At 40.7% G+C, this 26,393-nt stretch overlaps 1 protein-coding gene across 2 annotated transcripts; it reads left to right on the forward strand.

Moving 5' to 3' along the window:
• The first annotated feature begins 1,522 nt into the window (after positions 1 to 1,522).
• On the forward strand, positions 1,523 to 19,791 carry LOC131243235 (uncharacterized). 2 transcript variants are annotated; one of them, XM_058242432.1, is made up of 4 exons: positions 1,523 to 2,225; positions 9,329 to 9,448; positions 19,294 to 19,322; positions 19,401 to 19,791. In XM_058242432.1, the coding sequence occupies exons 1-3, from the start codon at positions 1,668 to 1,670 to the stop codon at positions 19,303 to 19,305; spliced, it is 690 nt and encodes a 229-aa protein (XP_058098415.1). In that variant the 5' UTR covers positions 1,523 to 1,667; the 3' UTR covers positions 19,306 to 19,322; positions 19,401 to 19,791. The 2 variants fall into 2 exon arrangements, with proteins under 2 accessions (XP_058098415.1, XP_058098414.1); XM_058242431.1 differs by having other exon boundaries at positions 19,294 to 19,791.
• The last annotated feature ends 6,602 nt before the right edge of the window (positions 19,792 to 26,393 follow it).

Here is a 26,393-nt window from a genome sequence, read left to right on the forward strand (position 1 = left end):
CCATGAAATACATGGAATTGACCATGAAGTGAAGGGGATTGACCGTGAAACGAAGGGAAATGACTATGAAGTGAAGGGAAATGACCGTGAAATGCATGGAATTGATTGTGAAATGAAGGGGATTGACCGTGAAATGAATTGAATTGACTATGAAGGGAAATGACCATGAAATGAATGGAATTGACCGTGAAGTGAAGCGAATTGTCTGTCAAATGCATGGAAATGACTGTGACGTGAAGGGAATTGACTGTGAAATGCATGGAATTGACCGTGAAGTGAAGAGGATTGACCGTGAAATGAATTGAATTGACCATGAAGTGAAGAGGAATCGCCAGAATCGATTGTGAAATGCATGGAATTGACCGTGAAGTGAAGGGAATTGACCGCGAAATGAATTGAATTGACCGTGAAGTGAGGGGGAATTGCATGGAATTAACTGTAAAATGCATGAAATTGACCATGAAGTGAAGGGAATTGACCGTGAAATGCATGGAATTGACCGTGAAATGAATGTCTTATTGGAAATTTAAATCGTAGTGGTAAGAAATTACAATTTTAAAGAAAGCAACAAATGTATTCAATATATAACATTCACAGTCATATTACCAAAAATGCACTATAAATTCACAGTCGTATTACAAAAATGCACTACAATTTGATGGTAAAATGCGTGAAATTGACTAAGTAGTGCATGAAGTTGACCGATCAATTCAATAAATTGACCGGGAACTAAGTGAAATTGACCGCGAAACCCCGTCAAATTAACTGCCAACTTCTTGAAGTTTATTGGATAATCACGTAAAATTGACTTAGCAATGCATGAAATTGACCACGTGAAATTAACCACAAACTTTTAGGTAATTTCTTAAGAATTTACCTAGAATTTAAACTTCTAGGTAATTGACCGCAAACTCCATTCACTCCATTACACTCAGTGAAATCCTTGTTTGAGAAAAAGAATAAGAGTATGTTGATGTGAAACACGTTCTTTGGAAAAAAGTCTTCAAGATTTCCTGTTTATCAATGCATCAACGTCTTCTCAGAAAAAGAATGTACTTAGCCTTGAGTAGAATGTAACATAGAAGATGTAATGTGATAGTAGGATGGATATTATACGGACATTTAATGAAGAAAATGGGTGAAAGGAAGGAACAAGGATGATAGATATGAGTTCGGACGTGTATTTAGGTGTAAGGGAGAGAATAGAGTGAAATTGAAATGGTAGGCGCATTTTCGACTTGTGAAAAGTCATCCGTATAGCAGGGGCTTATTATTGGGGAGTCCGGATCCTCTGTTATCAGGTCAACGTAGAATTCCTGATACCCTAATTCTCATTGGTTCACGTCACTACTCACTAAAAAAATAAAAATAATAAAAAACAGCTTCGGACGCAACCATTAGGGTAACAGGAATTCTCTGTTGACCTGATAACAGAGGATCCCCGCTCATCCTTGGGATGTAAAAATAAGTGGTCTTAAAAAAGGTTCGTGGGCCATAAGTGGGTCGTACGGTAGGAAAATTCTCCGTCCCCGTAGTCGGTGTTGGAGGGGTCCCTACCGAATCCGTGTCCTTCCGGTCATGATTTATAGAGTTCTCGCAGCTCGCGGCTCACAGCAGAAACAGAGCAGCAATCAATCCTATTGAGAGAGAGGGGAAAATCAAGAAGGATGCCGAAGAAGATGGGAACAAACAGCAAGGCAGAGGCAGCTAGGGCTCGGAAGAGCGCCACAGAAACCGAGAAGAAGGAAAGAGAAGCCCGCGACAAAGAAGATCAGTACTGGAAGGAGGCCGAGGGCGCCAGATCCCGTGCCGCCAAGAAGCGCGAGGAAGAGGCAGAGAAGCGCGCCGAGGCCGCCGCCCGCAAGGCCGAGATCCGCAGGCTCGCCGACATCGAGCAGCAGGAGCTCGACAAGGCCATCAAGAAGCCCGACAAGAAGGCGAGCCGCGTCTCCATCCCCGTCCCCAAGGTCACCGAGGCTGAACTCCTCCGCCAACGCGAAGAGGAGCGCCTACAGATCCTGCAGCGTGCCGACGCCACCAAGAAGCAGCAGAGACGGACCGCTGAGGAGGAGGAGTATGAAAGAATGGTGCTTGTAGCTAACACCAACAGGGACGACTCAGTCATTGAGGCGCATTCCGTTGAGGACGCGCTCTCGAGTATGGCCATTGCGGATGCGTTGCCCGTGGACAAGCATCCAGAGAGGAGGCTGAAAGCATCATTTAAGGTATGGGTTTCTCTTTCTTTACCTGACGAAACCCCAATCCCAGCTTTCTTCGCACCAATGGATTGGGAAGCATTATTTTCCACCCCTACAGGGGTAATTTGGTGTATTTGATAATCTTTGTAATTGCAGAATTACACCAATCCAGTGAAACTATCTAAATCACTTACAGGCAAAACAACCAGAAAACTTCATGGGGCTGGGGGTGAGAAGTCACTTCCCTGTAAGTGACTTACAGGCAGCTGAAAGTCACTTTTAGGTGAAAATTACAACTTAGAAACCTATAGGCATCCAAAACACTTGGATTAAAATATTGACATGCCCCTTATTAGAAAAGAAGGGAGTAATTGATAATTGATTTACTCAGTGAGATGAGATAAAATGAAAGAGGAGATAAAGTAAAAGAAGAGAAGGAGAAGGAAAATAGATGAGGGCAATAGGTGGTTTTTCCTTCTTATTTTGAATGCTCAAGGCAATAGGTTTTAGTTAGCAAAGTTGGTTGACTTGTAAAATTACTCATTTACTAATCAATCAAAATTACAAATATAAAGAAAAACTACAAGGACCTATAAGTAGAGCTTGGAAAAACTCGGCTATGTAGAGCTTCGGGTTGATGTGCTTGAAATCATGTGCAGAGATCCATGTTCTATTGGATCTCGGTTGGCCCTTCTACTTAATGAGAAACTTCTAATACCCTTCTTGGTGTGTGGAAACTATTTGATCATGCAACACATCTCCAATAATTTCTTTGGACTGGCGTGGTACCTCGAGTATCTGGATAGCATGTTCTTTCGTGCTCGTCTTCATGATGTCCAAGATAAACCCATAAGGTGGCAAGGTGATTTATGGTCATTGATGCTGATGATGTCTTTTGGAAGTGATCAATGATGCTCGGGCCGATCTCATCGGGTTCCTCATTGGAGATCCCTTATTGAGATCAACAGATCAATTGTCGGGCACATCTTCAATATTGAAGAGTTGGGACGGAATCACAATAAGGTGGAGATTGCGACTGTGCTACATCCATTACTACACGTGCTAGGCATCCTCTTCAAGATTTAAATCGCTGTGTTAGCAATGTTGCATCATCTTCTTAGATTCTTTTTCTAGATGCTCAACCTCAACCCACAACTTGATTTTCTTCTTGAGAAATTCTCTCCTCATCTTTTCAGGTAATCTCCTCAGCTTGTGCCTTGATAATCTTTATTTTGCAGTCTCTATTTGGTTTGATGAATGACTTACTTAGATGGAATGGATAGTAATGGATGATGATGGTGTTGGCCACAGGCGGTGGTGATAGTGGCGGTGGATGATGACGATGGAGATGATGGGAAAGCTAGGTAGATGATTAGTCAGATGGATTGGTCATGTCGAGTGTGGCTCTGCTTTGATTACACTTGATGATTTTCGTTTGTGTCGTTTTCAACGATAGAAACGGCTATCATCGAGGAGTTTCTTGAAGAATGTGGTTTACTAAATAAACTTTCAATATATAATTTGAAGATTGTAGCTAAATTGGTTTGGGTTAGGAAAATGATTTTGAGCAAATGGTTACACAAATGAACGCGTATCGAGCTTCTTGTGGAAAATCCACAATGATGGAGGCAAAGGTAAATTTTGAAATTGATAAGGGGGACACCATTTCTGCATTTGCTCAATTTTATGGGATTTGCACTAATATGGGGGCTAAAATTAGATTTTTCTTAAGTGGGTTGCATTTTTGTAAGGTTCATAATTTCATGGGGTTAATCATTGAGTGTGATTTAAATGGTGTTTAATATGTTTTCTATTGATTATACTCCTTGAATGTTTAGTAATGGTGGTTTAAAACTTAATGGTATTTAGGTGGATTGGGATTTTCTCTTTCCCATGTATCAAGAAACCATTTAGCTGATGTTTTTGCAAACTTTGTTGTGATATTGAGCAGAACAAAACCTTAGATTCATGTTTTTCTCTAACTAGTCTAGTATCTTCCAAATCAGAGCTAAGTCATTTTGCATACATGGGTTGGATTGGGCATCCTTTAACTTATTGATTGTAATCAACATATGTAATATACTATTCGATGATGCCTGATTGTAATCAACCTATGTAATAGTCTTACGCGGTGCTCTGTGAGAGTTTTGTGCTCTCATTGCTAGTCCTAGCATGGATAAAGGAGTGTTGCGTTAGGTTGGCAGCTACTGTCAAACTTATGCCATTACTTTCATCATGAATTCAAACAATATGACATTCCAAACTCATGCCAGGGCTTTTCCAGTAAACGATGGCCTACATCAGAACCTGAGTGTAATGAGAAATGGGCAAGGGTTGGCTAGGGCATCCCCAAGAAGTGGCGGGCCACAACAATTCCCGGTTGTTTTAAGAAGTAGGCAAAGTTCCCTCGCCATTTTGGACACGCATGGGTAAGGAAGCTAGTCCAGGAGAATGGGATTCGTCTTGCCACATGAAATATTGGAACATTGACATGTAATAGTATGGAGTTGGTAGACATGATGACATAATGAAGAGTTAACATAACTTGCGTTTAGGAAACCAAGTGGAAAGGGGCCACAACTAGAGAAATTGATGGATGGTTGTATATAAAGATTTAAAGGATAAATTTTTAAATTTTAAGAGAGTAAGTGATAGGATTTTATTAATAAAGCTTGTGTTAGGACAGGAGATAATTGATGTAGTGCATATGTGCTGTAGGTAGGGTTAAGAGTATAGAATCAAGAGACAATTTTGGGAGGATATGGATGGAACTAATGCAAGGAATTCTGAAAGGAGATAGGGTATTTGTAGGAGGAAACTTAAATGGTCATGCAGGAAAAGAATGAAGAGGATATGTGGGTACTAGATACTTATAAAACATTGTTTGCCATTTTCATAATGCATTCAACCCTTTCATTTCACACGCCATTTAATTGTTCCTCGACATTACACTTTCCTTCTTCCGTTTATTTCTAAATATGATTGTTCTTTCCTTTTAAATTCCACCACCATTGAGGATATAGTTTTGGGAGAAGAAATGAGATGGGGATGCTATCTGTGATTTCACTATGGCATACAATCTAGCTCTAGGAAACACATTTTTAAAAGAAAGATGAACATTTAGTAACTTTCAAAAGATCATAAAAGAAATTGTGCCTTTCAAAAGTTAATCATATACAAGCCAAATAGATTCATTCTACTTAGTTAAACAGAATGATCAATCCGTAAGGATTGCAAGGTTATATCAATAGTGTTTGACTGCACAAAATCAGTTATTGGTTATGGATGTTTACATTAAGAGATGGAAGAAAAGGAGTGAAATTTATAGGTGTCCAAAAACCAGGTGGTGGAATTTAAAAGGAGAGAACAATGCTATTTAGAAATAAACAGAAGAAGGAAAGTGTAATGTTGAGGAACAAGTAAATGTTGTGTGGAATTAGAGGGTTGAGTACATTATGAAAATGGGAAAAGATGTTTTAGAAGTATCTAGAGGAAAAGCCAGTCATCTGAGGAAATTTGGTAGTGGAATGATGATGTACAAAAAAACTATTCACGGGAAACATTCATGTTTTAGAGCTTGGTAAGGGACTAGAAATGATGAAAAATTTAAATAATATAGAATTGCAAAAAGAGTGCTAGGAAAGCAACGAAGCTAAATGTAAGGCTCATGGTAATCTTTGTAATAGATTGGGGATAAGAGAAGGTGAGAAAGATATCTTCAAACTTGCAAAAATGAGAGTGAGGAAGGTTAGGGACCTAGATCATGTGAGATGCATTAAGAGTGATAACCCGAGGGTACTAGTAAAAGACAATGGGATCAATGAAAGGTGGAGAAGCTAATTTCAAAACTTTTAAATGACAACTACTCCGAGGGCATAGAAATATAAGGGGCCATAAATTCAAATGACGTTGGAGACCATAAATACTTTCGTAGGATTAAGATATATGAAGTAAAAGAAGCTTTGAGAAAGATGAAAACATGAAAAGGCCATCGGACTAGATGGTATACCAATAGAGGTTTGGAAGTATATGAGAGATATTGGGTTATTTTGGTTGACAAAGTTGTTCAACAAGATTGTAAAATTGAAGAAAATGCCAGACGGATGGAGGAAAAGTACTGTAGTACTGTTTTAGAAGAGTAAAGAAGACATGCAGAGCTGCGTAACTATTTTGGGTTTAAACTTATGAGCTGTACAATGAAACTTTGGGAGAGAATGATTAAGCAAAGACTAAGGCATGAGACGATCAAAAGATCAGTTTGGTTTTATGCTTGGAAGGTCTACCATTGAACCTATTTTCGCACTGGTTATGGAGTTAACAAGGCATTTGTAGGAAGAGATCCTATGGTGTATGTTGTTTGCAGAAAACATAGTGTTGATTGAAAAGACGAGGGTGTAAACACAAAGCTAGATTATGGGTAGTTGCTTTAGAATATAAAGGATTTAAAGTTAGGCGGACTAAAACAGTAGATGGAGTGCAAATTAAGTAATTATAGGAGTGAAAATGAGGAATTAGTTAAGATTGTTGACCAAGAATTTTCCCAAAATGGCCAATCTCGACACATGGGGTCAATAATTCATGAGAGTGGAGAGATTGAGAAGGATGTTGCCCATAGAATTCAAGCTGGGTGGAAGAAATGGTGACGTGTTGTTTCAGTTTTATGTGATTACTATGTACCACCCAAACTAAGGAAAATTTTATTAGGCAGCTATAAGACATGCCATGCTTTATGGGACGCAATGTTGGGCAGTTAAAGAACGTGTTCATAGGATGAGTGTAGCTAAAATGAGATTGTTGAGATGGATGAGTGACAAGATGAGGAAGGATAGAATAAGAAATGAATACACTCGAGGGAATTTAGGAGATAGCACTGATAGGTAATAAGATGAGGGAAAATAGACTTTACATGGTTTGGTCATGTGCAACGGAGACCAAGAACCGTGCCAGTTAGGAGTTAGTGGCTACAAGTTTGGGGCTCTCAGGGGGCAGGGGGAAGGCCCAAAAGGACTTGGATGGAGGTGGTAAGAAAAGATGATGACCTATGGTCTAACTGAAGGCCTGTCCCTTGATAGATTGGTATGGTGGAACATGATTCTTGTAGCCAAACCCAATTAATTGGGGACAACACTTAGATGATGATGGTGATGGGGCATTTTTTGTATTGTCTCGAGGGGTAAGATCATGGCCCAGCTATCTTTGGTTCATATTTTTCCCATTAACAAAATTCTGGTGGCAAAAGAAAGAGCTCAATATATTTAAAAAGCTTTAGAGGTCTAATCAAGAGATTTGAGCTCCATTAGTGTGATTGGCTCGATGGATGAAGGTGTGGTGATGATGAGCTTGTAAAACACTACAAATTTGTTCATCTCTTCATCATGGTGCTCTTTGTGGTGAGCCGAGCAACATAGAGGATTTTGAGCATCAGATTTGCAAGCAACTGTGAGAATGTATGAAGATCATGATAAGCGTTGTGAATGTATGTGTTAGATTGCAACAAACCTTTCTAACTTTATTGGGCAAGTCCATTTGGAAGCTTTCCTATCAGATGCGAGGGAGATCGATGCAATATTTGCGTTTGCAGACAATGCAATATTTGGTGTAGACAATTTAGACAATGACAATGGAGATCATGATAAGCATGTCTGGAAGCATTCAAAATTTTCCAAACTGACCCACCCAAGGTGGTTAGCTAGCTTGGCTTCAAGGCCTTTTGAAGTTAGGGGCTCTAATGAAGCATAAGCTTGTCTTCCATGCTTACCTGCCCACACTGCTGACCTCGCCACTCCGATAACCTAGTTTGTAGTTCCAATTCATCATTTTCATTACCTGTAGCATATTGATTTCAGCTTTTGTCCCAACGACAAACAACCTTGCACCTCTTTTTGGGGGCAATTCAATCCCCTAACATTCCAAGACATGGTAATCATTAGTGTGTGGTTATTATTGACTTCCCCCTAGTTGCATTGCCTATTTTGACTTGAAGTCTCAATTTCTTGCATTCTTTTTCTTAAATAATCAAGTTGAGGTTCATAACTACCTGCATACCTTTACTTTTTTCTGATTCTCATGGAATACCTACTCTTTCTTTGCTTGGTTTTCTCCCTCAATTCTAGGTGCTTGACAACACCATATTGCCTTGCATTTCATCAAAAGATAAGCATACCGATTTTCCTACCTATTTGACCAATTCATAGGCCCATGATGCACCATCATTCCTCTCAATCAGCTGGGCATCTCCAGAACGAAGGTAATTAAACAAGAATGAAAGGTGAGGTGAAAGACTGATAAGAAAGATGGAATAGTGTTTCTTGGCCCTGTTTTCTGCAGCATTTGTCTTCAATAAATTCTGCTTTCATTGAAAAAAAGAAAAAAAGGTGATGATAGAGTAGAATGGCGGAACATGATTCATGTAGCTGACCCCAAGTAATTGGGATCGGGCTTAGATGATGATGAAAAAGATAAGAAAGGTGAAACTGTACAAGTGGAAGATAGAAGAAGGCTAAAGAATGAAAAATAAATTAGAAAGAGAGTTGAGAATGAAGGATAGATGAAGAATAGTAATTAAAGAAGAATGAAGAGAGATGAGATTGTGATGTGAGGCTCCCTTTGTTGTAATTTGCTCCTTTTTAATAATAATAATTATTGCATCCTTAAAAAAAGAGAGATGATATTTTTTGCTTACTCCCTATGAAGATAGAGCTCTGAAAATGGTCACTAGCTAATCTTGGACTTCTTATCTACCGTGGTATGCGTACTGACATGATAGCTGATATCATCACTAACCTTCATAATTATTATGCTCCTAATGACCTATTGAGGTTCTATTCAAGGTGTGGAACTTTCTTTCGCACTTGTTCTTTCGTTTCTTTCCTAAAAGCACTCACCTACAACTTGTAAGAGATTTATGCACAGAATAGTTTTTGTTTTTGTTTTTAAATGGCTATGCATACATTGTGCAGATGGTATACTTGATTGAATTACAGAACTGATTCATTTCTTAAATAAGTCTGATTTAATTATTCTCTTTTCCTTTTCTAAAGGTGTTGTTGGAATTTCCTTTTTAAGGTGTTGTTGTAGAAATTTCCTTTCCCTTGAGATAATTAATATGTGATTTCTTAAAATATGCACAGGCTTTTGAGGAAGCAGAGCTTCCCAAACTGAAAATTGAGAAGCCAGGTCTCTCCCTCACTCAATACAAGGAAATGATATGGAAGCTATGGAAGAAATCTCCAGACAATCCTTTGAACCAGGTATGCCTCAGAGCAAACAGATGCAAGAAGTCATTTTATGCTCTTCACAGTTGGGGCCTTTCTTAGTATATCTTTCAATTTGCCAATATGCAGATATGTTCGTATGCATGCATCTATATGTATGAATATATGTATGCTTGTACATCATCATCATGATTGCCTTGTCCCAACTATCTGCGGCCGGCTATATGAATTGGCACCAGTTCAATCCAAGTCCTTGTACACCTTCTCATTCTCTTTTCAGGCCCTTCCACCCTAATCAATGTTCCACTCCTTTCTAGAGTTGTCTCGGGTCCTCATTGCACGTTACTTACCTTCTTTATCTGTTTCTCCATTGTTTTATCTCTTATTGGGATACTCTTATGTTGCTTCGGATAACCTCATTGTTAATTCTATCCTAGCTAGCCTTCAACATGGTCACATGATTCTCAGTTTGACCAGTTTGAGTTCAGATAAGCAATTTGATACTTTCTATTTCCTTTTTAAGCTGCCCAGTTTGCAGTTTGTGTTCACGTGGTTTGATGAACCGTTTCGATGGTCTAGTTTAATTCAATTTGATGCAATTCTATACATGATGTGAAACTCTAGCTTTAAGTCAAAGGAAGAAAGTGAAAGACAGGCTATAATGATTTTATGGTTCAACAACGCCATTGTAGATGTGGTGTGGCTCCAGATTGATTAGACAATCCTAACCATTTGAGTAATGGACATTGTTTGCTGAATTTTGACCTTTGACTATTTCTCCTTTAATTGTTCACTTGCCAATGACCAACATAAATAGTTAAGGTCATCCTTCTAGTGTGATTATTGAGTTACGAGTTAACAACCCATATACGATGGGGACCATGATTTAGACAATCGGGATTCTGGGACATGTATGAAGCATGCCACATACATAGTGGTTGTGTACATTTGTGTATGTTCTCACTCTCCAAAGGCTTCAAATGCTTATCACTAATTTTTATGTTGCGATGTCTCATCCTCCTTACTGTAGCATATATGCAGGGAAATTTAGGCTATTTAATTCATGTGCCCCATTAATAAACATAACCTAACCTCATACTAAGGTGTGCCCTAACGGTAATGGCGGGTGTAACGGTCCCCACTATTATCTTTACGAGTAATGGCCTTTACGGGGCTGTTGTGCCCTTGTAATGATCATTTTTATTTTTCGAAAAAAAATCCTGAAAAAATATGGGGCCATAACGATTGTTACTGACTTATAATGGTCCGTTACAGCCAGTGTTTTAAGTATCGACAATATCGGCCAATGTATCCCGTGATATATCTTGTATCCCACCTATGCATTACGAAAACACACAAATAATAGGATATATCTCACATGTTCGATCCGATAAGCATTTTTTATTTTTTGATATATATATATATATATATATGTATATATTTCCTTTAAATCATGTTAAATCAGTGTCAAATTGTTACAAATTCATGATTTTTTATGTTTTGGATTGAGAGCTTCAATTTTGAGATTTGGAGGAGATGGGCCGAGTTGCGAAAAATTGAAAAAATTAAAATAAAAATTATTTTTTCGTAAATCGATTGCAATCTTTGTGTTCAAACATAAAATCAAACATGTATATAACCTAATATAGTGATTCTTCTTTTGCTTTTGAATGTATTTCTTTTGTTTCCACATGTCTTCTTACATTTATAAATTATATGAATAGACTTTGAATACACTTGCATCAATTCAGTTAAACAACGCATAGATTAGGACCCTATACAAAGAAAACCTATCATGCACACTTTTTTAAAAAAAATTTATAATGTTTTGATTTATAAGTGTGTATTAATGTCTTTTTTAACAATCACTGAAGTTTCATTGAAAATTTTGACCAATTTCCCAATGTTTCCTCATGTTTCCAACAACAAACGATATATTACGTGATACAACTGATATATCCTATGCAATATCTGATACGTATCCCTATCCGTATACCAAGGGTGCGATACGCAGCCTCTCGTAACAGCCCAATAACCAGAGAAGAAGTAAAAAATAAATACTTGGATTTCTTCTTCTTCTTCTTGTGACAGCAAAGAAAGCCTCCTCGATCAGTAGATATGGATGAAATTTGCTTCATTTTGGGATTTCACATGCACTTAACCAATTAGAAGTTATCTGCTGGTTGGACCATGGACAGTTCCCAATGTTTTAAATAGCGTGTAGCGTTCAGTCCCCTATAGCGTGTAGCGTAAGCTACATGATACTTCAGGTTCGAGTCCTTTCCTCGGTGGTAGACTCTTAGGAACTTCAACATGAGGTCATGGTTTCAAGTTCCCATAGGTGGTGAAATCCCACTACGGTGTGGGTATGTGTGGGGTGTAACAGAAAAAAAAAAGAAGAAAAAAGCTACAAGATACTTCTATTTTAATTATTAAAAAATAGAAAAAATATGATAAATAGTAAGAATAAACATTAAAAAATGCAAAAAATAAAAATGAAATATGCCTGCAAATCCTTCATTCTTCAAGTACACTATGCAAGACAACCAGTAAAAAAACAGTACACACTACACTACACTACACTGCACTGCACTACACTATGGAGTTGACAGATGGACACTACACAGTTGACAGTACACAGTATAGAGTGGTGGCCCACATGATGGACTGAATGGTTGGATTCCATGCCATATACACACCACAGTGGACCCCACACATGTGGGCCATAGGGCTGAAAGTTGGGTGGGTTGGTGCTCAACCCTAGCCCAACCCAAGATTGTTCCTATACCTCAACCCTAACCCAACCCAACCAACCTCAGGTTGGGAATTCTCAACGCAGGCCCAACCCAAGCAGTGTTGGTTGGGTAGGTCGGCTGGATACATGCTAATATTTTTGTTACTATATTAGTCTATTATATTTCAATATATGTCTTATTTTTTGTACCTATGATTTTATTAATTATATATGTAATTATTTATAGTAAAGAACTTCATTTTTTCTAAACAAGCAAGCTAAAATATAGGACAACTACTCCTTTAAAATTCATGTTGTGTAGCACGCGATCTGGCTAGGAGAGAAAAATTCGGTGTATCTTGTTAGCTCGAGTCATCGGAAATGATGTGGATCAATGAGACCCGATGGCATTGGAATTTCCCGTGCCTTCGACATAGACGATCTACATTCAATTATAATTTATAACTTATATATTGATCGGGTTCAGGTTGGGTCGCGCAACCCGAGCCCGATCCAAGTTTTATCGGGTTGGTGTTTGTATAGCCCAAGCCCGAAATCGAACCCGATACGTCCTGCCCGAGTGCAACCCAATGTAAGGTCGGTCACGGGTCAGCCGGGTTGAACCTGCCCGATTTTCAGCCCTAGTGGGCCATTGCATAGAACACAATGCACAACCAACCAAACACAACATGTTGACCCATGTGATGCTTGGATGGGTCACATGCATGCCATACATGAGGTCTTGGGTTTGAAACCCATAGGTGGTGAAAGCCCACTACAGCGTGCGTGGGTGTGTGTGTTAAAAAAAGAAAAGAAAAAATCCATAGGAACCAACCTCTTAAAAGGAAAAAATGGAAAAATAAAAAACCCCTAAATCTTCATCCAAAATGAAAAAGAACTTGTTAAGAGAGATTCAAGGGCCAGAACTTACCTTGATTAGAGATTCAGTCAAACGGAAAACTGATTTTTTTGAGTTTCGTATCTGTACGTATGTGAAAAAGGGGGAAACTTGATTTTTCCTTCGTTTGGGCTTCAATGCTCTTGAAAATACTACAGTTTGACCTTCTTGCAGGGACGATTTAGCGGCATTAATCTCGTCTTTCGCAGTTCTTTGGATCGAGAGAATCGAAAACCTCTCTTTGGGGTCGTGACGGAAGTTGTGTCGATGACATAATACTTGGGGCTTTCGAAAGAAAAGCCCTCTTTGAAAACCCTTTTAGGTTACGAGATTTATTTATTTATTAATATTTGAGTTCTATACCATTTATTACATGGCATAACCTCTCAGTTGTACATGTGGAGGCCCATTTCTAAATGGTTACAATTGTCTAAAAGGTTCAATAAATATGTATTAATCATCGGATCATTGCTCTACAGATTGCCATATGTGAGCAGGATGGGCCACCACCATCTTAAATAACCTGATTAAACTCACAGCGATACAAACTCTCTCTCTCTCTCTCTCTCTCTCTCTCTCTCTCTCAATTAAAAAGAAATGTAGGCTATAGCATATGGTACACGCTACACCCCTGTAGCGTACGCAACACCCCCCCTGTAGCATACGCTGCAGGGGAAATACACTATTTGAGGGCGCTACGTAGCGTTTTTGCTACGCTATGCTACGTAGCATGCGCTACACTCTACGCTACAGCGCTATTCAAAACACTGACAGTACCTTGTTGTCCAAGTACGTGCAGGGTATATTAATTCAAAATCTCTTTTATCCTTATATGATATGCTGGTGGCGTATGACGCTTTACACACTTGCACTTAAAAAATATTGTATGCATGGGGTATATTAACTCAAAATTAAATTATGCGACCTGTTGACCTGCTGTTACCAAGTCACGGTCCCAAAATCAAATTGTTTGAACAATCCTAACTGCTGATCTATGAACACTTGGTTTTTTAAAATAAGACCATTGGATATTTTTCAATTTTCACTGTCCAATAAATGTTCACCAATCCGGGGCTAATTAAATTAGTGGGATGGGTGTTAATAGATTGCATGAATTTGAGGTCGATTTGGGGCATCGAGTGGTCACTCAATCAGCGACACTATTTGTCGGAATCTAATTTCAAATTTTCTGAAAATTTATTGAGGGAATTGCCATCCATACTTAGATATATTCCCATAGCCTTTTCTTTCCTCATCCTCCCTAAGGCTACATTTAGGGGCTATTTGGATGCAAGCAAATTTGAGTTCCAGATAGGCCATCTAGGTTGTATTGTCTTGGATGGAAAATTTAAGTAATGACTTCTTAGACTACCTACTATGTTCACTATTTGTCACCTTGGAATAGGGATTAAAAATGCATTGTGGCACATTTGGCACATGTGAAGAGTTTAAGATGTTTGGTGTGGCACTTGTAGCACTTATGGCGCATGTGTACATTGACACATGTTGCACATGCAAGATATAGGTGGCATACATGGCACATGCGGACTTGAACATGGGTGGTCACACAAGTGGACATTTGGCACATGTGATGCATGTGCACAAAACATTATGTTCCTACAGGCATCAAGCTAGGGATAAGCTATCATCACTTTTATTCCACATTTTTCAGGAGACATGCTAGCCTTTCTTTATTCCACTTTTTGTGGACGGACTATCTTCTTTTTCTTGGTTGCCATGCATAAATGGGTTAGACAAACCATGGACAACTTGTCTACCTACGGAAAGCTTGCACCGGGTGCATCTTTTCTTGAATCCAAATGGCTACCTAAGTTCTACAATAATACACATGTACTAACATCTTCGGGTTCAAGGCCTTTCCTAGTATTATCCTTGTAGCAACATCTTCATTCAACCTTTGAAAGTAACCTATTCATCTCCCTCCAATCTCACCGTCATTCTCCAAGAACCAGGTGTAGTAAAATAATGAGTTTGAACTCAAAGAAAAATGATGGTACTAATTCTAGAAGATCATTCTCACCTCTAATTGCTACAAAATTAAAATTAAGCCCTAAGTTCAGACTGGGAGAACCCAACAGCCTTGTAGTCTAAAAGCCATAAATCACACAAACGAGACCCATTCTCATGAAACTCAGATTTCATTCAATAATCAATATCATATCATGTCTGTACTCATGGCCCTAGAGAGGTTCACTTAGACATCAGTGCAATCTCTAGTATGCTTCTAGGATAAAGCCAATAAATAGGATCCTATTAGCCCATGCATATTGCCAAATTTAATTCAAATAAGCTTGTAATAGAAGGAAAAAAACTAAGCATGTGAAGTTAACATACAGAGTCGAAAGCATAGTAAAGTTGATGTTTACACACAACTGTATGGCTTAAAGGCTGTGTGGTTTGTACAAAGCCCCTCTCCCTTAGCTTACATATAACCCTAGAAACCTTGATTGGGTTTGTAGGCCCACAGTTCAACCAATTGATAACCTGGACCACTCAATTGGATTTGTGGTCCTCAAATCTTCCATCAGGACCTTTGGTGCATAGGTCTAGATCTCACCGACTTGACTCAAAACTTGGCTGAGTCAACTCAACTCACGACTTGCGGTAGCTCGAGCCTGAGTCACTCAGCTTGTGAATCTGGTTCTAGTTAAATCTAAAATGCGCAGGTAACTAGAATCGAAGTCACATCCTCTGGCATACTTAATGACAGCTTCTACATCCTACCTACAAGGTACTTTGCTGTTAGATCTCTTATTTTATAATACTTATACTATATTTAACTATTTTAAGTATTCTTTATAATTACAAATATAATAATTATTAATTACTAATATTGAGTCAAATCGAGTTTTTGGGTTTTTAAGCTGTGTTGGTGTGGTCAAAATCTTCAATTGGTCTAATTTGACTCTTGATGTGGTCCTTTTAATCGGGACCCTGGGATGGGTCTGATCCTCAGTTGGCCAACAATGATTCTAATTTGGATACAAGTTGGATGGTCTTTCTGCATCAATTCTCTCAGGCTGGAGAGAACTCGACTTTGAGCTTGGAGCCCGTGTTAATCCATGGTCCAGAGTTGCCTTGAGTTAAGCCTTTCTGTGCTTCAGTGGAAGCTGGTGGTGAACTCCCACTTGTCGTTCCAGTAGAATTTCTGAAGATCTTGTTGTAGATCACTTCTTTGTCTTGTGTTCTCTTTTAGGTCTCATCCTTCGTAGCGTCTTCATTTTCACTGCCAACCCTTGCTTTGCTGGCTATGTACGTTGGATCTCTACCAATGCTCTCTTACTTTTCTTGTCTGTTTCTGCCCATTCAATCATCCTGAATCCAAGAGTTTTTAACTCATCCTTCTCATGTGGTATGTTGTCTTCTTAGTTTTTATGATTCTTCTTCACATTGTGCATGAATGCATATGTGCTGGTGAAACAATAGTGTTGCACTTTAGTATCATGTAACCAAGGGCTTTCCATTAAGCTATAGAACTATCAAGGGAGTGATATCTCTGAACAGACTGAGTGTAATGTGAGTAGTTAACCTAACAATTAAGCTATAGAACTATTGAGTAGTTAACCTAACAATTGTATATTGGAATATGGACTTTGTTTACCGACACAATCTGGTATGGCTTCTCCATCTTCCACATATCATCCAGCTATTGTGAAGCCACACGCATACATTCACACTACTTCTGCCATCAATGATGCAGAGTTTTCCTTGACTCTCTACTTGGGCATTGGAGATCTTTATCATAAGCCAATCTTTTAGTTCTGTTTCTTAGGCATGGTCTGAGTGTGCCTCACAGTAAATGTAGTACGCTCGAGAAGCTCATTCTCTGGTTCTTCAATTGTCATTATTTTAGCCTCTGCCTGTACTTTGACTACATCCACTAGAAAACTCTTATTCCTGTTCCTCACAGAATTATAATTCTTTATTGGACATGATGATGCAAAATGACCTCAGCCTTCTTAAAACACATGTTATTCATTCTGCTTTGTTATGTGGTTACAATTGCCTTGCCCTTGAGCCATGGTTGTGTTGTGGTTCAGTGGTCGTTGCTGCATCATCTTGTTTTGAATTTCTCCTGCTATCTAGTAGTGAAAGTGGTCCTGCTATGTGTGGGCATCAAATTTTGGTACCAAATTGAATTGAATGGGCTAGAATGGGATTGTTTTACAGATTGGGTATGAATTTGCTGTTGTGAGGTTTTGTGGGCTGATTAAGTGCAGCATTAAGGCTATGGATTTAGCAGTCATTCGGATGTATGAAAATTTGTCTGGGCTAAGGTATTCAAAAACATAGTTACGTAATGGCTGTAACTACCATTATGTAACAGTAATGGTGGTGCCTGTTACATGATACAGGGCCGTAGTGCCTGATTTGAAAAAAAAAATGGTCCATAACAGGCTGATGTTGTTTTTCTTTAAAAAAGAATTCAACTGTGCTATGGGCGCCGTAACGGCCGTTATGTCCTATATCATAATGGCCATAAGGCTGGCCATTGCGGCCAGCCTTACCGATATTGAGTACCTTGTTGTAAGCAGGCAAGCTGTCAATGGTTTGTCTAACTCTTTATGCACAATAACCAATAAAAATGGGACAATATTCTCCAAGAGTAGGAATAAAACAAGGATAGCATGTTTCTTGAAAAACGTTGAATAAAGATAAGGAAAGCTTATCCCAAGTTTGTTGCTCACAGGAACAAAATGTTCCTTGCACGCATCACCTATCACCATTGTGCCACATGCGTGACCATCCATGTTCAAGGGAGGCTACTTGTGCCCCCATCAATCTTCAAGTGGCTTGCATATGCCACGTGTCAATGGGCACAAGTGCTCTAAGTACTACGTCCCAATAGCCATCTTAAGCTTCCCACATGTGCCACGTGCCACAGTCCATTCTCATTCCTTTTTCCAGGGTGTTTGAAAAAGAAAAACAACAAACATAACAGTGAGTCTGAGGAACAAGACAGCACGATGTAGACAGTTTGTCCGTAACACCAGTTGCATCTAAATGGCCATGTAGGTATAATCTGCTGGACAGATTAGGGGTACAAGTAGGCTGAAAGTGGGAAGGTTGTTGATAGTTTTGACATTGTAACAGAGTGGGTTATAGGCTGAAAGTGGACAGATTGAGGATTGTGAACCTGTTTAATGATTTTGGTAATGGGGTTGTAATGGACAGTTTTGGGACCATAGTTGCAGGGCTCCTGCTTAAACTACGGCTATGCACTTCTTCTTGTATGATCCACAACTTTCCTCTAAACATGTATGCTTCCAACTCCTAGGAATTGTGGTTCCTAATCTTCTTCTTCTTTTTTTGCCCCTGAGTGGAAATATTTATATTTATCCACTATATACAAGTGGATCACTGTTCTGTCACCAAGAAAAGATACACTTTCATCTCAAGAATCTTAAGGTCAATCATGTGTTTACAAAGCTTTAGGTGAATCTTTTGATAAGATGTGTATCTTTTAATAATAAGAGTGACTGATACACACACACACACACACACACACACAGGGGAATTATCACATGGAGTCAACCCGTGGCAATTACCTTGTAGTCGAGCTGTTATGGGGTCCATGTGGCATGCATCCATCATATCCATCCAATAGGTGTTCCCCACTATGGTGATTGGACACCCCCAAAAAAAGGCAGATCTGATCATCAGGCGGGCCACACCTTTCAACTCAATGGAAAATAATGGAGAGCCTCTTATTCTATGTCAACATTTTCACCATTCAATATTGGCAAGGATGCCATTTGGATGATTTTGTCCTTCTGGATGAGGAGAAGCAAGCAAAAATGGACTGTCAATTCCTGATTTGTGCCAGTTGGAAGATCCTCCGCTTAGTTATGTCGAGTCTGCTTATCTTAGCTGTGGGCTTTAAGCAAGCAGTACGAGCCCGGGAAAATGTCTTAAAGTTCTTTATAAGATCCAGGCCATTATCTTGGGCTGAATTTTTAATCAGTCCATGTGGGAAGAGAGGCAAATGGTGCTTCCTGATTCATTGGCCAAGAAGGGAGTACGCCATGCTACTCTTTGCATCTAGAATCTGTTCCCTGTCATCAAATTCTCATTTTTGATCATTTTTCATTCCTTCAAAAAAGAAAATAAAAAGAATGGAAAAAAGGAAGAAGAAGAGCAAACACATTCAGATGTTTTCATACTATTGATATTCATCCTTGTCATCCTTATTAATTTTGGTATTGACTGTTTACATCACACTTGCAGGTTGCTGAATGATTCAATTTTAATCACAGGCAAGTTTCCTCGGTTTCAATCTTTGTGGCTGTTTTCTTCGTCATCCATTTATTGATCACCTTGTTACCTAAATACAGATTAATGGTTCCTGCTAATAGTAAGATTACATGGTTATGTGTTCTGGCCCCCCAATGAACCCCCGCAATTCGTACTCTATATAATGTCTATTCATAAGATTTCAGATCTCTTGGTACGCTCGTCTTGCGTGCTTTGGGCATCTAGTTTTCAGATCTCTTGGTACACCCTGTCTTGTGTTGCTTTGGGCATCTATGCCAACAATAAGCAATTGCGTGTGTTGTATATAAATATATATTGTGGTGTGCATGGAAGGCAGTGATGAGAAATCCAGTGGAGATATTAACAGAAAAACATGTCATATTTGGCTTATTCCTACTTGATGTAACTGAGTATGCTCATAATATCCTTATTATGATCTTGGACAGCAATTTCGCCAGGTGCTTTGGAACCCCTCTTATGTGTCATGGTTTTGGAAATTGTGTGTGAAAGCTATGTTACCAACTCACTTGCATTGTACAGCCGGGGCACATTGTTTGGTGATCCAAACTGTTGATGCTCATTGGTGCTAAAAAAAAATAAAAATCCTTGGATTGGAGGATCCTAACCCTTTAGTTGGTGGACCGCAAATATGTAGTTGAGAAAATACAGTGCCATTACATATTCCACTGCAAAGAGGCCATAACTAGGGTCTTCCAATCTGGGAACCTTTTGGTGATAGGGGCTTGCATTGGTGTGGCTCTATCATATATAAAAGGTTTGGGTCGGGTCACTGAAAACACGACGGTCTAACCCAAAAGGTACACTGAACAGGGAGCGGACTAGGTGTTACTTGGGTAACAGCTTGGTGAGGGAAGCGGATTGGCTGCTGTACCACACACCAGCTATATAGCTGGTGTAATGACGTCAGCAGGTTCTGTGGTTCTAATCATGAGGTATGTGGTATATCCAAACTGTCCATCCATTTGGCGACCTCATCTCGCCTGGAGACGAAAAATAAGACAGATAATTATCAAGTGGGCCACATTGCGAAAAGCAGTGGGGGATTGAACGTCTACCATTGAAACCCTTTTAGGGTCACAGAAGTTTTGGATCAATATGAAATTTGTTTTTCCTCTTCATCCAGGTCTTTATGACCTTATGAACAGATTTAGATGGAAAATAAACATTATGGCGGGCCCTACAAATTTTTTAACGGTGAAAATCATTATCCCCACTGCTATTTGTGGTGTGGTCCAGTTGATCTTTGGATATGATTCATTTTTCTTTGGATAATACTCTAAAATGATATATAAAAATGGATGAACAGTGTGGATATAATAAATACATTACTGTGGGGCCCATGTAACTTTGATCTCTTTTGAACTGTTCGTACAACTCGGAGCTCGAGGAGCTCGTCTTTGCACGACACGTAGCTATACCAGCTATATATAGCTGATGTGTGGTACACCAGCCAATCCCCTTCCCTTGGTTAGTGTTACCCCCATAGCCCTTGATGATGTGTTGTATATCCACGCTGTCCATCCATTTCTGTACCCCATTTTAGGACGGGATACTAAAAACTTATGCAGATCCAAATCTCATGTGGACCAAAGGAAACAGTATTGAGTGCCTCACCACTAAAAATTCCAAAGGGCCCATGAGGTTTTGGCAATGTTTATTTGCAATCCAACCTGTTGATGATGTCAAAAAGATCTGCATGAATTGAAAATAGAAAGATCAGATTGATCTTCTTATGATTCGGGATCTCATCCTAATATGAGACGGAAAAATAAATCAAAGCGGCCCCACACAGTTAGGGTAACACCGACTAGGCTGTTACCCGGGTAACAGCTAATCGGCTTCCCTGAACATATGTTCTGGCTGATGTCTGTGTGTGCATGTGATAGATGAGACGAGACACGCACCCCCCACCCCCCCCCAAGGAAAAAAAAACGAAGGGGTCAAGACCAACCTCAACAACCAAAGTCCATTGATTGCATTAGGTCCCACTATTAAGGTGGTTTGGATTTAACCACATGAATGCTGCGAATGCGATGGTTGGCAGGTTGTTAGCATATCGATGCTAAAAGTGAGTTAGAGCAGGAATATCTAGACATACATTTGCAACAGGTTAGCTGATGGGACACATTTCTGTTGAGAATTTGGACAATTGCTAATTTAGCATAATCACCTAAATGTGAACTTGTTGTGGCCCATCAGATGATGAGACGGAAGTCATCTCATCCGTGTAAAGGGCCTTAAGAAGTGGCTTGGATTAAGTGAAAGCTAATGCCGCAAAGTGCGCTTGCTCGATTCAAGCCCGTCAATCACATGGTTGCTGTTGATACGCGGGTATAAGAGTTTGCTAGTCTTTAATGCATCTATACATAAGGCGCGCGCACACGTGCCAGGTTGGCATGAATGTGACGTGGCACATCTGAACTTTTGCGTAAGCTGATCTTTGACCATGTTGCACACGTACGACCTAATAGTCCAACACAAAATATAAGGTCCAACACAGCCCTATTTGTGTTTACTCTTTGAAATTTCAAATGCATTTTCGTCTCGAAAATTGGTCCGAAACACCCAATTATAAAAATGACTTGAATCTCATAGGTTTGGAGGCCTAGAGTGTTAATATCAAGGAAAATGACTTGAATCTCATTAGGTGATTCCCCACTCTTAATCCCTCTCTTAAGCCTCCAAACCTATGAAATTCAAGTCATTTTCCTTGATATTACCACTCTAATGAGGATTCCAACCTTCATTATGAAGATGCACCTGATCTCTATCATTTTTTAGAGATTAGACACTAAGCTTATAAATACTATCCTTATTCATATTATCTAGAATACCCATATAGGTGAATTCCTACTAGGAAAAAAACTATAACTGTTGATACAGAAATATGGACATCCGCCTTAAACCACTTGAGACCTGCAAAACAAGACAAAGATGGAGACCCTGGCTGCAGCATGGGACCCTCTGATGCCAAAGTCAGACAGGCAAGCTAGGTTTAGTGGAACGTGAAGGTTTTGGGTGTATTTTCTAGGTTGGAATGTGCATACCTTTCACCATTAGGGACGTGCTTTTTATAGTTGAGAGTGGGCGGTGGCATAGAGGGCGATCTCCCTATTTAGTAGGTGCGTATTGTAGAAGAACTCGGCGGAAGTCTCGGGCAAATCTGTGTTGCGATCATCTTCTGGGATCCTCGGCTAGGATCTCAGGCAGTTATAGTCAAAATCAAGTCGGAAGGGGTAGGGGCACATGGTAAAAGTCCGAGGTGGACAGTCGTTTTGAATAGAGAGTTTTGCCAACCTAGATTCTCTTAGTGAGTTGTGGTCGAGTTTTCCCTTGGCATTAAGCAGATTATCGACATGTCGTCCTGCCCGCAGAAGTCATGTTAGAGGGTGGAGACCGAGCTCTTTTTCTTAGTAGAATGTAGGCGAGACGTCGGGGATAACAAAAGTTGTTCTCAAGATATGATCAGTAGCTCGGAAATGTATGGGATCGTGGAAGAGCTCAATGTTCGATGGAAGTGGGTACTTCATCTTCCGGCGGCTGAGTTCGTGATGCGCATAGATGTCCGACCTGACCTCTTCCCATTGCCATGTTCGACCTAACCTTGTCCCATTGGTCAATCCATGTTTACCCATAACAATAAGCCCCCCTACTTTCGAGCCCATTCGAAAAGTAAGTTCAATTCGGTGACGTCAAACATTCTTGCACATGGGGCATTGGGCCAGCTTGTCATTAATGCAAAGTAAGGAGGTGTGCATGGGAATCGGGGCATATGTTCAATCATGATACGACATGCTCGAGATAATGCGCGCCGCTCGAGGTCACGTACGCTAGAGGCACGCCTGCTCAGCTTCTGACCTATAAGGTACTAATGCGTGGCGTTCTCTGAAGAGTTCGGTCGACTAGTGAGTGGAAGAGATCCACGTACCCGAGAGCGGGTGTCGAGAAGCCGTTTTGGCTACTGCAATAAGTGTGAGCATTAAATGTTATATGGTTGAATCCCCTATAAAAGGGGATACCCTAGCATCGTTAGGCTCATTTGCTATGTCGTCCCTCTGCCTCTTTCTCTTCTCCTTTTCGGACTTAGGCGATTTTCGACGATCCTCGAAGGGCTCCTTCTCCTTCTCCGATGAGCTTCATCTCCTGTCTTCCCTACCTTTTTTTCCTTTTTCTTTTGGGTTTCCAGCTTCTGACAGTCGTTCCAATGAAAAAGAAAAAAAATGACAAGTTCCTTGGGATGGTGGGGGGAGTTGTCCCAGCGTGATGGTGGGCTGGACGATTTTGATCTTCGGGAGAATTCGCCCTCTCCGTTAGTGATGATGAGCGACAGGGACTTCCAGGTGTCTCATGGGTTGAGGATGACTGCCCAGTCCTCGGTCGGGCGGCCAGTGTACGCTGAGGGGGCTGCCCCAGCCAAGGAGAAGATCGGTCAATCTTCATCGGAGTCAAAAGAAATCGGGCCAATCGGATTGACATTGACGGAATCCACCCTGGTACGGATCATGTCGAAGTACCACATTCCAGACTCTATGGTGCTCCGAGCTCTCGTACTTGGTGAAATTCCAAACGACCCCCAAGATGGTGATGTGGCTATATTCTTAGTCGCCCTCCAGTGTGCTTGAGGCTCCCCCTTTCACCGTATAGTTAGGGACGTCCTCTTGCGCCTGGAGTTAGCTCCTAGGCAAATAATCCCAAATATCTGGAGAGCGCTGGTGGGTTCGTTTATTCTTTGGGCCGAGCTTGACCAACTCGAGCTGATTGTGGATGAATTCCTCCACCCATACCAGGTGAAGTCTAAGCCCTACCATGAGGGTTGGTATTATTTTTCGGTCTAGCCAAAGACTGGCAATGCCATAATCACGGATGACCCATCCTCGAACAAGAACTGGAAAAGTAAGTGGTTCTGGGCGTCGGGAGATTGGGAGGCTCCGACAGCTTCTGGGCTACATCCTCTGGTTTCGACCTGTTTTGCTCAACCAAGTCAGTATGTCCGAACTGGCTTTTTCCTTAGCTTATTTTTATTTTCCTCGTCTCTGATTGTAATTGCCTTTGGCAGCTTTGCCCAAGTACCCTGCCGGAGTGAGTGAGTCGGTGCGTAACTAAATAGCTAAGACGAGGTCAGTGGATGCCACGTCAAGGTCTTGGAGGCATCTAATTACACCCGAGCTTCTTTTTAAATTAGGTCTCGCCTCATCCATATCAAGTATACTCTAATAGATAGTTGAGGATTATTATATCCGTCTATTTGCTGATCATTCTCTTTTGTCATGCAGGGACACCTGAGCAGAATCGCTTCAAGCATCGTGCTCCTTCTGAGGCCGAGGAGGCCCAGAGGAAAAAAGCTTCAAAGAAGAGGGGAACCGCCACCCCTTCGTCCACGACTGGTCAATCGAGCATGGCTACTGACCTCGCCACTACTCCTACCACCTCCCCTCCAGACCTGTCGGCGGTCTCTAAGGTGGTCGGGGTCGCCGCAGAGGCGGCCCCCATTGCTGAAGCCCAACCTTCTGAGGTTCGGGCAGTTCCTGGTTCTAAGGCTTAGCCCCTCTCAACCCAGGTCCTGGCGGGCAATTCGATTGGTGGCCAAGGGGGTGAGGCTGGGAGAACCCTCATATCTGCTTCCACCACGACAAAGGGCCTCTTACCCTAGATAACTAGACATATTTCTGATGCTGAGTTCACCAGGGTGATGGAGATGCCTCCGACAGCCACTATCGGCCAGGTGGTGGTTCTTTTTTACAAGGTAGGGTGTTCCCTTCATAGTAGTTGTCCCTTTATACTTAGAGATTTTTCTTTGTTTTTTGACGTGGATTTATTTTTCAGTTCGCCCACGCTGCCCTATCTACTTGCCAGGAGATGTTGTGGGTTGAGGAGGAGTGCAAGGAGGCGGAGGCGGAGGCGGAGGCGAGTCTTATGAAGAAGACCGTCGAGTCCGAGCAACTCCGATACGAGGTTGTTGCTTTGAAGGTCGAGGTTGAAGAGGCTCGAAAGAATGAGTCCCAGGTGAGGGTCGAGTTGGAAGCGTTGGGTTTGCTCCTGAAGGAAGCCCAGTAAAAGGGCCCCTAATGAAGGCCGAGCTAGGCAAGGTGAAGTACAATTTCATAGTCAAACTGAAGGAAGCCTACGTAGCTATTCCGGAGGCTTGGGCGGCAGCCGTAAAAGAGTTTAAGGCCTCCAAGGAGTGGGAGGAAGAGAGGGATGCGCTTTATGGCCTCGGGTCTGACGAGTGCCTTGAGGATGTTAAAAAGTTATATGTCGAGCTCGACCTGACTTCTCTTGGGGATAGCCTTGCTGAAGAGCCCCGACTCCGTCAGAAGCTGAGCAACCGACCTTGGCAGGACTTTGATATGTTTTCAGTGCCCTTTTTTGTGTAATTGTTTTTTTGTCATTTAATGAAAAGGGATTTTTTTGCAATGGTTTGCCGTGTATGAGATTCTAAGTAGATTTAGTAAGTTGGTTTATTGAACGCTGGCCATACTGATAACCGAGCATGTTAGTCGAGTAGGGACATAGGGGCGAGCTCTTGACCCTTTTTATTAAGGAAGTTTTGCCATTGTGGAATAAATGAACGAGCTGCAATGATCCCTTCTTAGAGGACCGAACAGTTTGCTTAAGAGGATTGTCTTCTCCCTTTCTAAGGGGTCCTCATTGTATATTGCACGATACTTGTAGTATTATTAATTAGTGGTCCGACCTCGTCTTTAAGGGTCGGACGACTGGTGATAACTGTTTTTCCCTTGCACTAGAGGAAGTCTTCGGTAGGCCATGTAGTAGAATCGATTAGTGGTCCGACCTCTTCTCTAAGGGTCGGACGACTGGTGAGGACTATTTTTCTCTTGTATCAAAGGAAGTCCTCAGTAGACTGTTAAGTGTGAAATATTGCATATTCCCCCTATTTATACCTTAGTTTTATAAACATGATAGTGCTTGATTGATCTAATTATACATGTTTTCATGTGCGAGGTGCTTTCGAGAGCTTAAGGTGAAATTGATGCCAAAATGAAGATTTATGCTCAAAAGATTACTAAATGAAGATTTGGAAGTCATTAATG

The sequence above is a fragment of the Magnolia sinica genome, chromosome 4 (genome assembly GCF_029962835.1).
Source record: "Magnolia sinica isolate HGM2019 chromosome 4, MsV1, whole genome shotgun sequence".
Classification (NCBI taxonomy): Eukaryota; Viridiplantae; Streptophyta; class Magnoliopsida; order Magnoliales; family Magnoliaceae; genus Magnolia; species Magnolia sinica.